Source organism: Aphelocoma coerulescens, chromosome 6 (assembly GCF_041296385.1).
Source record: "Aphelocoma coerulescens isolate FSJ_1873_10779 chromosome 6, UR_Acoe_1.0, whole genome shotgun sequence".
Lineage (NCBI taxonomy): Eukaryota > Metazoa > Chordata > Aves > Passeriformes > Corvidae > Aphelocoma > Aphelocoma coerulescens.
Window position 1 is genome coordinate 5359674 of NC_091020.1, and position 18117 is coordinate 5377790.

The 18117-nt window shown below is 41.5% G+C and overlaps 2 protein-coding genes across 14 annotated transcripts in view; one reads left to right on the plus strand and one right to left on the minus strand.

Annotated features, from left to right (window-relative positions):
• The window catches only part of CTNNA3 (catenin alpha 3), a 438881-nt gene that overhangs the window by 190735 nt on the left and 230029 nt on the right, over window positions 1-18117 (plus strand). The gene's annotated exons all lie outside the window — the stretch shown is intronic.
• Window positions 8564-13001, minus strand: LRRTM3 (leucine rich repeat transmembrane neuronal 3). The gene is made up of 2 exons (XM_069019056.1): window positions 12529-13001; window positions 8564-12198 (listed from the first exon to the last, which is right to left on the minus strand). Exons 1-2 carry the CDS (start codon window positions 12530-12532, stop codon window positions 10661-10663), a joined length of 1542 nt encoding a protein of 513 aa, XP_068875157.1. The 5' UTR covers window positions 12533-13001; the 3' UTR covers window positions 8564-10660.

Genomic DNA, 18117 nt, shown 5'->3' on the forward strand with positions numbered 1-18117 from the left:
GAAGCAATATAAAACTATTGTGAAAATGTCTCTAACATTTCTTTGTTCCTGGAAGCTCACTTGCTGCTGGAGCTGAGGTTGTAAGCAAGGCTTTGCAGGGTCAAAATTCAAGGTAGAAATTCAAGGGCATCTGGTACACTTAAATGTAGCTCTTGGATTTTCTTTTTCTTTCTGTGAAATAGCTAATCAAGAGAGCAGAAGAGCTCAGACTGAAGGAAAGAAAGGGAGTGGACTGGGAGAGAGAAATCTAAAAAAGAAATAAAAATAATGATATTTTTCCTTTCAGTGAGAACTAAACCTGACCTAGGGGTTTTCTGCAACTGGGAAATTCCTTTAATAACCCTTCTTAAGGTTATAGGCAGAGACAGAAAATTCTGTAGTCTGTGAAAAGGATGAAAATTCATAAATCCTGATGTTGCTAAACTGGAACTAAATTTGCAAGATTTGGAAAAGAGGAATATATTCCTTTAACTCTCATGTCCTCCCCCACCCTGCAGTAGTTCATCCTTAGTTCTGTTAATTTCTTCCCAATGCTCTTCTGAGCTAATTCTAATAGGGGATCTATCAAAATTCATTATAAAAATACATAAGCCCATCTGTGCAGTCAGCCATTAGTGTTCATACTATCTGATGAATTAAATGCCAGAAAGTTAAGCTAAAATACCATTCTGACAGTATCCCCTACTTCAGGCCTTTTCACCAGCTCTTCTGGGAGCCTCTGGGTTAGGGAAGAAGGGCATCCATCTCTCTTGGAAATGCCTTTCAAGCCCCAGATGTGTCCACGAGCACATCTACATGCTAAGAAGATTATTTTGATATCTTTCTCTGTTGATACTGGGGTGTTGACATAAATGTGGGACACTTTGAGAATATGAACTGGATGGAAGCAATGAGCACTTGTAATAAATTCTCACTACAGACTCTGCAGGAGCATTTTCTTTTCATCATCTCATTAACGACTCTGAGCCATTAACAGCTTCAAGTGCTGAGTAAGGATTTACATTTAATTTAAGTCTTCTGTTCTTAGCTGACAAAATGTATTTTACACACTTGATGGATGTAATTAGTGTGATGAGGCTTTAAAAGAAATTGGCTTGGTTGAATTTAGAATTTGCCATGTCAGTTTATACATGAAGCCAAAGCATACATATCAGTAGTTCTGTGGCTTTGTTAAAACACATTTTATTAGTATTACTGATAGATAGATATTTTTAATTTATGATACTCATACAGTCCAAATCCAACATGCTTTCAGATTTGGCAGCACAATCCGTTGCGTTATGATTTCAAATTATTTTATACTGTTCTTGCACATCAGAACTTACCATTATGTGCTATGGCTACAGACAAACTATCCTTTGGATAACAAGGAACTGTGCATAACTGCTTAATTTCCTGTCCTTTACTAAGCTTTCATAAAAGCAGACCTCCATGCTGGACTTGAGTACCTGCAAACTGAGGGCAACTGCACTGCACTCACAGTCCCTTTTCCCTGCAATGTTACTGCTTTCTGCTCAGCCTGGGTCAGTGTTCAGGATTCTCATTTGGAATGCTCTCCCTCATATTTTCTGTGATGACTTGCTCACTAAAAAAATGAAGCACTTGTTTGTGCTGCGAACATCAGCAGGGATGGGTAGAAGGTGTCCAGTACCATGTGTGCTTAGAGTAAATCTATGCTTTAATGAAGGACAGGTTTCTGCCTGGTAATTGGAGCTCCTGAACTCAGGTAATAATATTGCTGGGTTTTGCTGCAGGCCCGCATTTTGTATCAGTAATGTAACCGGGAGCTGTTGTTAAAGATAAATTAAAGTAGGGACAACTAAGCATTTAGTTCCCAAAGTGGAGAGCCTGTTCATGCTATGTGCAAGGAGCAGTTCCCAGACAGGTTTCCATCCTCGTCTGGAGGGATCCTGTGTTGGAAGGAGGATAGTAAGTGTATTACACTGTGAGTCACAGCCGTGAGAGCACATGGAATGAATTTCTGAATTGGAGACTGCTGTGATGTGCAGTGTGGATGTGTCTGGGTAGCTCAGGGTGTTTCAGGAGAAGCTGGCTGCTCTGGAGCAGGGTGGAATGAAGCTGCACTGCTCTGAGGATATGACTCATATCGCAGATGGCTGCAAGGCTAATGCTGGGATCTGAAAGTGTCAGATTACCAGTAACAGTGCACTGCTGACAGAACTCTGATGTGCTGGAATCGTTATTTGATGTTACTCTTTTTTGAAGAAGAAGGGATGATCCTTTTCTCATACTTTGGCTAAGTATTTTTGTTTAAGGTTACTATGATTGTTATTAGTGAGGAACGTGGGGAATAAACTCTTCTAGCTAAAAAAACCCCAGAGTTGAGAATCTGTAGCTGTTTTTTAAAGTGAACCATAGTTAATTATTTTCTGAGACAAGTTCACTGTAACTGCGTTCCAGGAATTAGTGTCAGTCCTTTGTGTAGCAGGTCAGAAGGCAGCTCCCCAGGAAACACCCTTTTTCAATGTGCAGCCCTCCCAGTGTTACTAAGGTAAGTCTGCCCCAGCTGCACCTCACGGAGGTACAGCTGCTTCCTTTCCTTGCAAGAGAACTTGCCAAAATCTCTGGGAAGGTCATTTTTTAGAGAAGCTCCATGGAGCTGGCCAGAGCACCTTGTAGACCCTTGATTCTTGTTCAGATTTCCAGTTCTGGGGACAAATGGAGAGGAGATAATGTTCTGTCACAAAGGTGAAGTGCTCTAGTGGCGCAACAAATGGGTGAGATTTGGGTGTTTAAATTCCCATTTGCAGGTTTGAAAACCTTTGCTGTAGTCTGTTTTAAAATAAACAGCATAATCTATAGGAGACTGAGAAAAGAGTTACAGCATACTAATTAAGATGAAGTCTGAAGTGTTTTTCTGTTTGACTCCAGTCTGCTTTTTATAAACTGTGTTCCCTTTCTCTGCTTTTATCACCTGCAGCTTTTGCACAACTTTGCACAGGCCAAATAGATGCTTCTGCATTGTTAAACAATGTGTTTAACAGAAAAGCAAACGAGACAATGTGTATGCTAGAATATATGTTATGGAGTCTGTATTTTTGGAACAAAAAATCCATTTATGATGATTGTATTTTCAGTGGATTTGTATGACTTACTATTGCTTATTATCAACACTGGAGCAAAAAATGTATTCAGTCTTCACAGCTCCTTCATCTACAGCTGTTTGTAATCTTGAGGGCAGTGAAGGGAAGAGCTACCAAGGCAGTTGGGATGCCCAGCTTTCACTGGAGATCCTGGCTTGCACATTTGAATGTTTGGTGCACCTCTTCTCCTGAGTTACAGCTGAACCAGGAAGCGGATGGTAATCTCATTGCATTAGTTTGGAGTCTGTCTGTGAGTTTTGCAGCCTTTAAGGAACTGGAAAATATAAGTTCCCAACAAAACCAGAACCATGAATTCTACAGTGCTATTTATTCTAACACTAGTTAAAGGACTGGCATTCAAACATTCAGTAAGTTGTTCCTGACCATAAAGGGCACATGTAAGAGCCAACACCATAAGCTAGGATTTGCCATGAAGCACAAAATAAATGCCAGGAGGATGTGCTCAGCTAGAATAATGTACCTGTTACCTGTTAGCAGTATCTTACCATTTCTACAGGTGTGGTAAATAATCATGTAAGAAAGAACAAAATAATAAAATGGAATATGTTTAGATTTTTTCCAATACCAGCTCAGTCCCACAGCTTTTGAAAGCATGTCTTATGTTATAGGAAGGTATTTTTTTCCTTTCATTTAGTAAGGTGTGAAAGAAAAGAGAAGGTTTATATTTGATGTCTAAAGATGCCCAGAACCTGACAGTAGCAATTAAAAAAAAAAAATAGATGTTTAAAATACTTCTAAGAGATGCAGAAATGTTTATTTGACATTCCATTTTTATCTATCTATCTATCTATCTATCTATCTATCTATCTATCTATCTATCATTTTGTATCTTTTAAATCCAGATTTTTGAGTTCAGGAAAAGCTGAGTGACCCTTCCTGACTTTTTACTAGTACTTAAGCCACATTGCAGTCCTTTCCCTGAGTTTTTTTCTTTTTCCATCTCTCAGTATAATTATGGACATGAACAGAAGTGCCCATGAAAATGCAGTGTTTTCTTATGATTAATACACCACACTGTGGGATAGAGTGCCAGGATAATCCTTGGCAAGTACAGGGGCTACTGCTGGATTTCAGGTGACAGTAACTAATAAAGGCTGAGTTCATGGTGGCAGCTTCTGCAGGCTGCTGCCACTATCACTGCAGTTAGGTTTGCTTTCTTCTGGCACTAAGGAATTAGGGTCCTGAGAGACTGACCTAGCTAGTTAGTGGGTTTGTTCGTTTGGGGAGGAAAAGGGTTTGCACACAGAACTGAGCTGGTGATTTCCTCTCAGTGGTGTAGTGAAGCACTAAACCTTGTAATGCATTTCTGTCCTGGTTTGGTGGGTAAGTAGGTGAGTAATTACGTTATTTTGGTTTTCACATGTCCTTACAATGTATTAGTAGGCTCTGGCTGTCACAAAACGCTTGGAAATTAGCAAGGTTAAAGTGTAATTACGAAGTCACACGTGGTCTCAGTGCGGTGTTGGAGAAATAGAAATTCAGCCTTGAGGCAGGAGTGTGAACTGTGGCACATGGGCAGTGTGTTGGTCAGGAACACATGAAGGGAATGGCTTTAGAGGTTGACACATGTGAGGGGTTTTTGGAGAACTTTTTTTCATGATTACACCTCTAGTCATTCAGCTGCCTTTTGGCAAACAAAAGAATTTGTGGGAAACAGTAACAAACTGTAAGTAAAGAATGAAATGTTTTGTTAAGGAGTTTGGTTGATTTCAGTGATGATGAATCTTAAACTTGTGATTTTTCACATGAATATATGATATTTCCTGTAATAACATCAGTAGGTCATTAAGCTCTTTAGGAAGAAGTTAATAAATAGGAATTAATTGCCCTTTTGTCCCTTCTCAATATGCAATGCTTATTCTTACATTAGAATGCCAGTGCTGTGGTCACTGTAGTGTAACAGTGTGAGCAAGGCAAGACAAGACTTGTGGGGAGATGTGATTTCTGTGATGGATTGGCTGAATAAAAAGGTACTGCCTACCTGCAAATCTTTTATGATGTTTGTGCTCATTCTAAATGAGATTTGCGGGTTCTCTGGTAGGTAGAATGTTGGCCATCATCTCACAGCTAACTGTCCCAGAGGGTCTTGGATAAAATCCTTTTTATTACGTTATGACCTCCTTGGTGATCTGTTCATAGCTGTTGAGCTCAGTCACTTTTTACTGCTTGTGTGCTCTACTGTGCTCTGTTGGAGGTGATGCCAGGGAAGAGTTTGGCTGTAACCCTGCCAATCACATCACAGTCACATTCTGTCCCACTGTGATGCCACCCACTCTCAAAAGCCTCTCTAGGAGTGAAAAGCAAGGCACCAGAGCATGGACTGATAGATGACTTCCCAATGCACCTAAAAACATCAAAAGTTAGAATTACAACTGTATTTCCTCCAGTGAGGAGTGGAATGAGTTTCTGTGCACCTTCTTAGGGGCAATGAAATCTGAAGCCTATCAACAGAGCTGTAATCCTGACTTCGTTGTCTTATCTCCTTCACTGTGGTTTAAAATCATGCCAGTAACACTGGCACAGAGTGACTGAGACCTAATGTAGTTGCAGCAAAACGTGCCAGAGGTTTTGCCCAAGCAAATATGCTGCATATTCATGTCATGTTTCCCATTGTGTGACTTTACTATTGTTTGTGAATTTGATCTTTCATCATTTGCCTCTTGTGTCTTTGTACATTTTGTGTTTTGAAGAAGAAGCTCTTACTTTGACTTGTTCCCAGGTGGTGAGTTGCCCTTCCTTTTGATGTCTAGTAATATCTGTCTAATAATATCTTTCTCATTATTATAAAAATAAACTAAAAAAATTTTTTTAGTCTTCTGTTTTTAGGAAGTTGAATGAGTTGTTTGTGGCCTGAGTGTATTTTCTAGTCTAGTAAAGTGGTGTTTTATAAATAATTAGTTCTAAATCAGTGGCCACGAACTTGTTAGAGCTCCTACCCTTGCTTACTTGTATGCTCCTTGCCTTTTGCTGGCAGTAGTGACTCACACCCTGGATAGACCATTTCCTGCCAGCTTTCATCTACTTTTATTTTCTCCATGTATTCACTACGTTCAGGTTGTGGCTCCTGTATACAGATCCAGTTGAGTACTCAGTATTCTGCGAGGGCTTGATGCTACTGCTGTGTGATACAGAAGGATGCAAAGGGAAAAGGCAAACACATCTCTGTAAATTGATATATGCAGGAGATAGCCGTGATTAAGCTCCCTACCCACTGGATGTCACTATTGTTCCACAGAAATTCATCCATGGAATATTTATCTAGCGTTGAGGGCTGACAGCAAAGACCATTTGCTTGCAGCAAACTGAAAATTTCTAATTGTGTTTGCAGGAATATTGTACATTTATGTTAATTTTGCAATTGAATTTTATATCAAGGTTCACCATTTCATAGTAATAAGAAAAGAGAGCACTGCTAAACCTTCAGCTGTGATGACTGTGGAAGTGCAGATAGTGAGTCATGAAAACCAGCCAGCAGAGAAGCTTGCAGTCATTATACTCAAGCCACTTGTTCTCATTATTATTCTCTAACTCTGCAGTTGCTGGAGGTAATCTCAGCACAGTGAATGAACATTACCAGTCTCCTCAAATTTGCTTAGTACATCAGTTATTTTGTTTTCCCGAAGATGTGCATTCTGTGTGGTTTATTACTCTGAAATAGCACTTGACTATTCCAAGAGCTAAGTCATTCAGAGGCCAAGTAATCCACTGGCGAGGATCTCTTGGTGTGAGGGGACTGGATTACACTCCCAGTACTCAGCTGCTGTGTGATCCAACAAGTTACCTCAAATCAGTTGTGTCTGTTTGCATGATCTCTCAACATCTCTTGTAAACAATGAATATTAAGAGATTGTTGAAAGGTGTTTCTACTGTGTCTCACAGAGGAAGTCCTGACTGCCTTTAAAATTTTGGGGTGCTACAATAAAATGAAGCAGTCTGGTGATTCCACCTAATATTTGTCTCAGCATCTTTAAAATAAATGTAGACTGCAAAACCAATGGAAATGACAATGGGCATGGAAGAACCCTGCACTTTGTCTGCAGCTTGAAAAGCCTTGGCTTCAGTGGTAGCCCCAGAACACCATACATGACTCAGGAAAAGGAATAGTAAATTACTAAGAATCCCAAAAACGTACAGCAAAACAAGCTCCAAACACCTTCAAAACCTATTGCTGCACTCCTGAAACTGGAATATGTAGGTGGTATCAGCTCCATTAAGGAAGAGCCGGGTCATTGGAGGCATTCAGTAACATCTCCTTCCTCAACTTAGTGCCTAAAATGCTTGCGTGAAGGCTCACAGGTTTGTAAGAGGCAGCATAGCTGCTGTGGCTCTTACTTTGACATCTTCTGAGGATTCCTTGGCATCACCCCAGCAAGGTTTTAACAGTTTTGTGAGAGACTAGCACCAAACCATCCAAAACCCGAGACAAAGTGGGATCAGGATTTTAGATACTGGAGAGAAGCAAAGGAGACATTTCTTTGCTGGAACCTTTGAGGCTTCAGCACTTCATTTGTATCCAGGAGAGGGGCATCCTTTCACAGGGACTAAAAGCTGCTCAGCTAAGACCAAGTCATTCCCACAAGATTGTTAGAATTTGTGACTCTGGTGGCCTTGCCACCCAAAACAAGTCACTTCTGGAGTGTTTCATTTGACAGTGCTGAGGCTCAGTTTAGCTGAGTTCATGTGGGTTTTGCCCACATGAAAGCAGGGGGTTCATAATGTGTTCTAAGGTGCTGAGGAGCTGGTTTTGTTTTCTAAGCCATAGGCACTACAGTGGGATCTAGGACCTTGGCTCACAGGCCTTGGGCTGTGTGAGAAGGTTCAGGGTTACACTGGGCATGTTTTTTGTGTGGTCAGACAGTGGCTTCATTACCAATGACAATGGCAGCAGTTACACATTGGCCTGTGTGTGTGGTATGTGTTTGGGAATACCTGCAGCTGGAGTTTTTCAGGCAAGGAATGAATTAGTTGATCTGAGCATGTCTGTGCATGAATACAGATACAGGATTTTTACTATATTAATGGCAGACTGGTCTTATTTTCTTTTTCATGCCTATAATTAAATATTTTTCAAAGGGAGCTAGTGATGATTTTACAGGTATCACTTTCTGAAGGAGGTTGTGGGTTGGTTCTTTTTGACTAGTTGTGTTTAGAACAAGGCATTAAAGAAACACAAAAGAAAGCATATAAAGTCCATCTCAATTATAGACAACTCTCACAATCACAGTCCATTAAGAAGTTTTAGAAGATGTATTGAATATTTTTGAATAACAAAAATTCTAAAGTAATAGTATGAAATTATTTTCTGATTGCAGTTAGCACACCTAAAACTAAATATCAAAATATAAATTTTTTTTAATATGTATTTATATTTGTACACACATACACATATGTATGTATGCATATATAAACATCATATGTTTTGGACCAAATCTCTTGTGTTTTGGCTGTGCCTGATATTAGTCACCACTGCAGAGATGAAAGCCTCTGAAGTACAGGGATGGTTCTTAACACGAAGTTTATAGCAAACTCTAATCCTTCAGTACAGACAATAACCAAGACCTGCTGGTAGAAAACTGAATTCTCTAGTAGCTAAGATAATTTAATGTGTATTGACTTTTTAATAGCAGGTTCCAAGGTACAACTCAGGTGCAGCTATGCTGTGCTGCTGAAGTGTCTCAAGCACTTGCACTGTTAATGGTGTGGGGTTCCTGTGCTCAGGGAAATGGGGTCTCTGTTGCAGAGCTCAGTACAGTCTCAAGCTCCCACCCTCAGCTATTTCCTCACTACAGTTCCTGAAAATGAGAATGGTTTCATTATATGAAAAAACCTCAAACCAACCCCTTCAAGTGTATTAGTTCTTCTAAGAGATGTTTCTAGCTTTGTTTTCATTGTATCAAGCATATTTCAAGGTGATTGTCTGTGTTTGGGTTTTTCCAGTAACAATTCAGGAAAGCCTTCTGCTAAGGTTTTGCTTTTTCTAATCTGCTGCAGTGAAACTGCTTTGTAGAAACATTCCCTCCCAAGTGATTGAAGATGTGCAGTTTACTAAGCCAAATCAAGTTGCAAAATAGAGATAATTAAATTACTGACTTGCTTGTATAAAGGTGCTGCTCTATTATTTCATACCTTCCCTTCCTGATAATCAAAATAAGAGGTATGATTTATTTGCAAATATGGGAGGTATTATATTCTTCTGCAACCAACAAAACATGTGATTTTGGGAGAAAGAAGGCAGAGAATAGCTGGGTTACTAATCTGTATTTTGCCCAGAACCACTGGTGGATGACTAGACGTTAAAACTGAGTATCTGTGAATTCTGTAATGTCATTAGGGTTTTGGTAAGAGAGAAAAATAATTTGTCATGGATTTATATAAAAGGATTTTTGGGTGCAGTCCTCTCAGATCAGTGAGTAACCAGGTTTCTCTAAAAGCTCTTTGCAGCTGTGGTATGTCTAAAATGCACAGTCTTTGGCATTTTAAGTAACGAAGCTTTATTTAGTTATTAGAGGGACACTGTGCAAAACATAACACACAACCTTAGCAAGCTTAGCCCAGCAAACAAACAGAAATGGAAGAAAATGACAGCTTTTAATGGTTTCCTCAGCTACATTAATGCCTTTGACAGTCTTGAAAAGAGAATTCCTAATGAGAGCTGAAACAAATGTGTGCAGGAAGTGGTCTTGCTTTTGCTGCTGCACATTTGGGTTCCTCTAATTGCATCAATAAGGAATTTCTGCTCCTCATCTAATGAATGCCTTTTGACTACTTTCTGAAAGGCAACTGGCTGTAGGGATAAACACTGGCACCTTTTGTATGAAGTCACATAAACAGGTTTCAATTGCTAGCTATCAGCCCTGGAAACACTGTGTTAATGCAGTACAGTAAATCCCACTGTACCTTTTTATTTTTAATTTTTTATTAAGCCTAGGTTTCCCTCTGCTTTGCCTCTGGTATGATACCTCATATCCTGAGGGTGCTTTTTAGTCTCTCTTGTGTTGGGCAGCAATCAGGCATTTTTTCAGAGCTGTTCCTGCACCATCTCTCTCCTCAGACAACTCAGAATTCATATGATGCTACAGTACCTGGGTCTTTACTTCATTCTGGGTTCAAAAAGTGAGTTTGAGAGCAAGGACTGGGGTTGGGGAGACAGAGGGGGACACTCTGAGTTTGATTATTTTTTTTTCATTGTTGTCATTTTTCTCCCTAAACAGAGGCACAGTTGGTGCAGGTGCAGTGGATTACTTATGAAAGAAGTTTTCTATTTAAAAACAAGAGAGACTTTAATGAAATCAGTAGAGGGTTTGTACAATAGGTATTGTATTAAACCAGAGCTCAGGCTTCACATTGATTGCGGTATTTAAATTTCAATGAGTTGATTATGTATGAGAGTAAAATGACCAGTATTATGAATGTACAAAAAAGAGACATGGAAGAGCTGTGCCAGAAAAGTGAGAAAAACGTTCCCTTTATAGTCCCTAGAGTTCAATAAAGCACCACTATTTCCCAGCTTTTAAAAGCTCTTTTATCACAATGGTTCATACCTCGCATTCCCTGGAGCCTGATTTGTTATACGTGCAGGGTCCTGTTCCATTCAGCAGCATCTCACTGGTTTCAGTGTTGGTAGGTTTGTAATCTACATAAAATTCCTGTGTGCTTGGAGTCATTTGCTTCAGCGACTGTCTTTTCTTTTTCCTGTGCCTTCGCATGAGAGAGCGCTGCTGCAGCTGCTTCATGCTGGCAGGGTAACGCTTCCATGACACATAGATCACCAGCAGGATCACCAGCACAGACAGGAAAAGAGCCACGCTGCCTGCTATGATTTTGTGGAAGGAGATGTGTTCTGTGTCGTGCTCGGGCTCGGAGCTGGATTCAGTGGCTCCAATAGTTGGGGGCAGAGGGGGCTTGCTGTCATGTTTAGGCCTGGTGAGTTTTGGTTTAAACGTTGGCTTTGGGAGAGCTCGTGCTAGTTCAAACCTTTCCGTGGTACTCTTGCCACAGATGCTGTAGTTTTTCACTGCATCAATAACATTCACCCCTTGCAGCTCTTTGGGGCTGGCACAAATAATTGTATTTTCCCTCAACCCTTTAAAACTTTTAAGCCAGTTTACCAGAGAGCAAATGTTTCTGCTGCATTCCCATATATTCCCGGCAAGGCTGATGTCATTGAGAGATATCCAAGAATCCAAAATTTCTTGACCAATAAATGTGAGCTTGTTTGAATCCAGGTTGAGGCGCTGTAAATTGGGCACACACTGAAAAACACTAGGTCCACTGAAAGCTTCTATTTCATTGCCAGATAAATCAAGTCTTTGTAATGAGCTCCAGGTCCAGGACATAGTTTGTCCTATCACACTGATTTTATTCCACTGTAAATAAAGGTTTTGAAGGCTGACTAGCCTTGGAAAAAGTGCCAGGTTGAGCTTAGAAAATTGATTGTGCTCCAGATGAAGCTCTTTCAGTCTGATCATACCTGCAAAGACATTCCTTGCTAAACTTCGGATGCGATTATAACCCAGGTCCAACAGTTCAAGGTTCCTACAATCTTGAAATATTCGAACAGGGATTGTTCGTAGGGAATTGGACCGCAAATGTAAACTCAGCAGCTTCCTTAAGCCCCTGAACTGTTCAGATCCCAGAGACTGCAGCTGATTGTATGACAGATCCAAATTCCGGAGATTTGTCACAGGTCTGAAGGTATTATTAAGAAAATAGGAGATTCTGTTGGAACTCAAGATCAACTCTTTTAGTCTGCGTATTCCACTGAAAGCATTTTCGTCAATATTGCTGATGTGGTTATGGTCTAAATAGAGCCAGGTGAGTTGATTAAGACCTTTAAATTGATTGTATTTTAGTTTTTGGAGGCTGTTATATCGAAGGGACAAACCTAAACAACCAGCAGATATACTTGAGGGAATCTCCTGCAATTTCTGAGATTCACAATATACCATTTTGCCTTCACACCTACAGCCCTTAGGGCATCCTCGTTCAGCAGAAGAAAGCATTGTCAGTAATACAGTAGGGGCTATTACCAGAGCTACAGCTGATCCGCTCAGTAGCCTAATTACATTGAAACCTGGAAATAAAAACAACTTAGAAAAGTTATCCCCCCACACATCAGTCATTTCTTTCAATCATGCTAAAATCTTTTACTTCAACAATCATTTACAAAGCCCTAGCTCAACTCGGCTACTTTTCACATTGGGTTTTTTTTTTTACTCAGCTCTCTTTTTCTTTTAAGAACACCCTGATATAAGTACTGAAAAACAGTTGGGTAAAAGGTGTAATCCCTAAGTCATTTAAGTATAATAACATATCACATCAAGGTAAGTCTATGGAGTAATTAAAGCACAGGCTATGCAGTAACTATGAACTATAAATTAAGAAGATAACATGAAAAACATACCCATCCTTTGTGATGTTCAAAGGTCGTCCTTAGGTCTTTTGTTTTTTGCTTAGTGTGCCACAAGCATGGCAGCCCCTGTCAGCTGCACTGTAGTGAGTCAGGGCTCGCTGACACCCAGGAAGAAAAATTGGACCCCTTGGGAGATGGACCGATTTTGGAACATTATTCTTTGCCAGCCGTGCAGAACACTCCAAGAATAAATCAATCCCAACACCGCATTCGCAGCAAAATGTCAAATTCTTCCTAGGTAATAGGATCTTCATGGATATTACGGTTTTGCATCTTTCTAGTTAAGAACCTGGCTTTTAAAACGTTGCTTTATAGGAGAGCATGTTGGTCGGTGCTGCCCGCAGCGCTCAGCTCTGGGAGCTGCCACCCCTGTACTCCATGGGCCAGCGGCTCGCTGGCGGCGCGGCCGGCCGGGCGCGGCAGGTGCGGGGAGCCCGGCCCGGGACGCGGCTCCGGCACTGCCGCGCTCGCATGCCGAGAGCTCCGGCCGACTGTGGCGGGCTGGCGCCGGGCGCAGCCTTATGTAAAGCTGCCCCCAGCGGCAGCAGCACCGCGGGCATGTGCAGTGCCTGCCTTCCCTTGCAAATGAGCGAGCTCTCCGGGGAGAGCGGGCGCTGCTCGCCGCCGCTGCTCCCTGCGCAGTGGGCAGCTCCGTGTGCGCTGCGGAGGGTGCCGCACTACCCCGACCCTCTCTGCGTGGTTGTGAGAGCTGCCCTGTATCCTTGAGCTTAACAGCTCAGCGGCAACTGCTGAGACTTTCGTCTCAAGGACTGACGTGACATTTGTAGAACATAGATACAAATTTTTGGTCCGAAGGATTTTTTTTTCTTACTACATTAAACATGTGTTCATATAACCTTTTAGCGATCACTATTTTTCAGTGAAATATTAGGCTCCTCAGTGTGTATCTTATCAAGTGCTTTAGTTTGGACACTATATTTTACAACGTGAAAAATGTTTTTGGAGCTGACATTTTGCCTTTTTGCTTTCTTCTTCTGTGTTAACAGGCACAGTGCCAGGAGATTAGAAGAGAGTACTGTGCTCATTTATTTTCCAGCTTTGCTGTCACTTTGTTCCACAACACTAACACTTCAACCACAGGCTTCCAGAACCTTTACAATATAGCGACTTAGCAGCTTGGTGTAGTACCTTAATGAGGTGAATTGTTTTTACTGTCACTTAGGACATGGACAGGATTTTATGTGAAGGTACAATAATGTAGAGGTTTTTATATGTGCGATGCTCAACAGTCCTCTTATATCACCAAGAGTGCCACCTTTTCTTTCCTGAGTTTTCCCTTCTTCCCCGCGTGCTGTAGGGAAACAACACATCCTCTCATCTGGGCAGAGCAAGGGTAAGATGGTGTTACAGCAAGTACACCACACTGGCAGTCTTCCTTCACCAAGAAATATGTGATCACAGATGATGGTGGGGAAGTGGAAAATCCTGGCTCTTTGTCATGCAGGAATGGGCAGAAGGCTGAAGAGAAGTGTACTGCTCCTTGGAAGAGAAGTGCGGAGTGCAGTCCTCAGATGCAGCCAGACAGTGCTGAGAACCGCTTTGCCTTTCTGGGGCAGAATCCTTAGCCTTGCAATAATGTGCTCTGTCTTTGCCCTTATTATTTACTGCCATGAGAATAGAATAACTTAAAATGAGGTGAAACTTAAAATTTTCCAGGCATTAAAATGCCACCTTTGTTAGTGCTTAGGCTGTGAATGACTTCAAGTTTACAGTAATCCCACTAACATTAACGCACCAAACCAGAGTCCCCAAATGAGGAGCGCAGCCATTCCTGCCTAACAGCTATGAACATCCTTCATGTCAGAAACATACTCCTGCGTCATGGCACATTCTATGAGAATTCCTCCCTTTGGGACAGATTGGTGGAGAGGGAAAGGGTTAATTGATCCATTAATTTCTGTCAGCGTCACCATCTCCCCTTGTCTGCTACAGCTTGTTTGGGGCTCTGCAATCCGGTCTGTAGGGTTGAGAAGCCAGCGACAAACTGCAGAGTACACTGGGAACTGGGCTGTTCTGCTGACAGCAGTGTCACGTGCCAGTCTGGTGTCCTGGTATAGGCTTTCCATCACTGCCTTGGGGTGTCTCTGTTCTTGATGGAGCAGGAAGAAGACAGTTCAGACCTTTGGTAAGTCAATTTGTCTTTTGGAACTGCTGCTCTTCCTCTCTTGACAGTAGATGTCTGTGAGAAGCAAACTCTTTATTGAAATGACTCTTTTAGGTTCCTAAACTTAAATGGTCTGAAATTAGGTCTCAATCTTCACCTGGTTCAAACACAGTGTGTAAAACTTCCAAGAACATCCAGATCCTTTCTCCTGAAGAATTGGTGCTACTTAGCGTACAGCTGGCACTCAGCCTTCTTCCCAAACTTTGCCTATTCTCTGGCTTTTCCTTTTTTTGTGTCTCTCCCTCCTCCACCTTGGTTATGGACTTAACAAGTAACTTCTTGGCCACCATGAGTCAGCAGAGCTTCGGCAGCTTTCCTAGGGTTTTAATAATTGCCAATATACTGGACTAATAAGAGGGAACAGCCACTCTGTTACCAAGAGTTATTTTCATTTTTCTGAAAGGGGTGAGACATCAAGAGATGAACAGAGAGAGCATCAAATCTATGTTAATGGATTGCCAAATTGAATTTTCTTTACTGAAATCCTTTTTGAATTACACAAGCAGGAAAAGTGCCAGAGTCTGATAAACAGTTTTTTAAAATTACATTTCTGTATCTTTATACAGCAGAATAAGTTATTCTCCAATTGTGGAAATAAAGCTCCTAGAATGAAACAAATCCCAGTATGAAACATTTCTTATAAAATTTCAGACTGGTCTGGCCATATAAAGGATGAAAAAAAAGAGAATTAAGTTAAAGCTGTGTTTTACATAAGAAGATACCTTTGCCTTCTATCAGCTGCACGTTGTCTGTCAGTGCAACCCCACTGCATAACCATTCAACTCATGGAATGGGAAACAGGACCTTGAGGCCCAAGTGGTTAGCTTCTCCTATGGAGAAGCTACGGATAGTTTCCATTAGAACTAATCCCGTAACTCCCGAGTGCCCAAAGCCCAGGAGTTTGCTGACGCCTTGGTGTGAATTTAACTTGTGCTCTGTGTGAGTTCCTGTGCATTCATTCTGCAGGATGCTTGCTGTAGGCACAGGACATTGTAAGCTCACGTCTCTGTTAAGCCCTGCAGTTCCCAGTCAGGAGCAGGAGGGAGAAAGTGACTGACGTCTCAGTGACTTCATGCTGATGGAACATTAGTGCTCAGGAACAATGTTAATCCATCTGCCTGAGAGAAAAGTGTTTTAGCCAATTCTGCAAAGAAAAACCTCTTAAGAAAAATATTTTATTTATTTGTGTAGTCTTGAACACAAAGTTCAAGTCTGCGTTTTGGGATTTCAGCCTTAAACGTAAACTGAGATACCACAGAACCTGAGATGCTCATAAGTTTTAAGTTTTACTATAACATGATCACTCTAATGTTTTTTCCTGTGCTTTTTCTGAGGGGGAAATTGCATAGACCAGGAAATACATTGGCAGATGCGTTATTACATATGCCTTAACATTCATCCAGATGAAAAGAGATGTGTTGGGCAGAGCCTGTGATGAACGCGTAGTTTTCTTCATCTACATGACAGAGAAATTCAAAGTTGTTTGGAAATTATGCACTGTCCTAAAGTAGTGATGGTCCAGATTTTTCTCTTGGTGCTAAACTTTCAGTAAGTTTTCTATCTGGATATTTATTCTATATTGATTTCACTGCTATCTGATTGTGTAATAATTTGCTTTGATTCAATTTCATGTTTGATTCTGGTTTTACTTATGTAGTTAAATTCCAGTGTGTTTTCTTTTTCCATTCATTCTGGCTGAGTTCTCTATGCCTAACTGCAACTTCCCTATGGAAAGCTTAGTATGAACTGCAGCCAAAAGAGTAAATGGTGAAACAAAAGGTGCCTTTCACTGTGAAAGCCTGTTCCTCTACAGAGCTGGTTTGGAATTGAAACATTTCACAGAGAAAAGGGGAAACAGCAAATTGTGCATTTTTCAGGATTATGAGAAGGCACCTCTAATGGCCAGGTACATCTGTTTGCTAAGTACATTTGAAAAGGGGAGTGACAATTGTCAGGTTTCAGTAGAATGGGGATGAGGGGGCAGGGAAAGGATGTAAACTTCCCAGGGTGTAAGAAACCAGGTGCTAGTGGGATTCCATGCAAATCACTCAAAAGCCTTCTCCTGTTCTGTCACATGGTTCACCTTAGCCTTCCTCAGGATATTCTATGCTTACTCTTTAAATCCATTTAATGATGATGTTACAGAGAAGAGAAATAATTTTAAAGGTTTCTGTTACTCCCATGAGAAGTACATTCAGGAATGCAGTCTGAGCTTTTCTAGACACAGTGCATGATGTTCATAGTGTGCAAACTTTGGAATTCAGACCAGACCAGAATACAGCATTTTTCTGCTCATAGACAGAGCTCTTGGGTCTGGGAGTGCCTTTATGTGTGAATCACATATCCCTTTGGGGAGCTGTAGTTAGCAAGTGCCACACTGTGTTCTTTTTGGGTTTATGAAGTGACACTGTGTGTCATTCCCTTGACTTTATTTCCCTATAAAGAAGCCAGGAGTCAGCTGGGTTAGCAGTAGTAGCTTGCTCTAAATGGTACTGTAGTGTGCTATCACTGTATCGTTAAGAGAGATAAGTCTAATAAAATGTGTTTGCAATTTTTGAGCCGGTGATTAAATGAACCTGCTGTTCCATGAGGATCAGATTAGAGCTGGGGGCGTATAACTCCCAGTGTAAATATCAGAGCGTGGGACAGCAGAGGGAAACTCAGGATGCAGCATTTGCTGAAGGCAGACATAAGGAGAGGGAAGTGTGGGAAAGCCAGGTTCAAGGAACATGCAGGCAAGGGAAATCGAGGCAACAGGGAATGTTTGGAAAAAAATAGGGAAAGAGGATTGAGAGTAGAGAAGATCTTATCCCAGGAGTTGATCTGTACTGCCCTAAAGGACCATGGTGGGTAGGGGAGATGGCTAAATGAAAATATTCCCTTGCTCTTCCGCTAGGAACAACTAGCTTTGCAAGGCGTCTCCCAGCCTTTGTGAGGATGAAAGGATCGCATGTTACACACTCTGATAAGCTGGAGTGTAGGAGCCAGTGCCTCTCGTAACGTGGGATAGCTTGCAGAGGACACCAGGGCACATCTGTCTGTGTGTGCCCACAGGGTCTCCTCAGGGCCCTGTCCCAGGGCCACTCAGGCTATCGCTTTCCTCACACACAGTTACACACTGTTGGGTAAGGAAGCTTTTCCAGATGGGCACTTCTGTTTAAGTCTTAGCATTGTGGACAGGGGCCTCTGCACTGCCCCGGGGCAGGTGAGGCTTCACACAAACCTTTGTTCATGGCACCCACTGCCTGCATTTTCCTGGATCTGATCGTAAGTCCTTTATCCTTAATAGGCATTGGACACACAACTGTTCCTCAACTGGCTTTTTGTGCTATGATTTTGAAGCTGTTTGAGGGCAAGCAGCCTGTGCTTCAGTCTTGTCCTCCGGAGACACGACA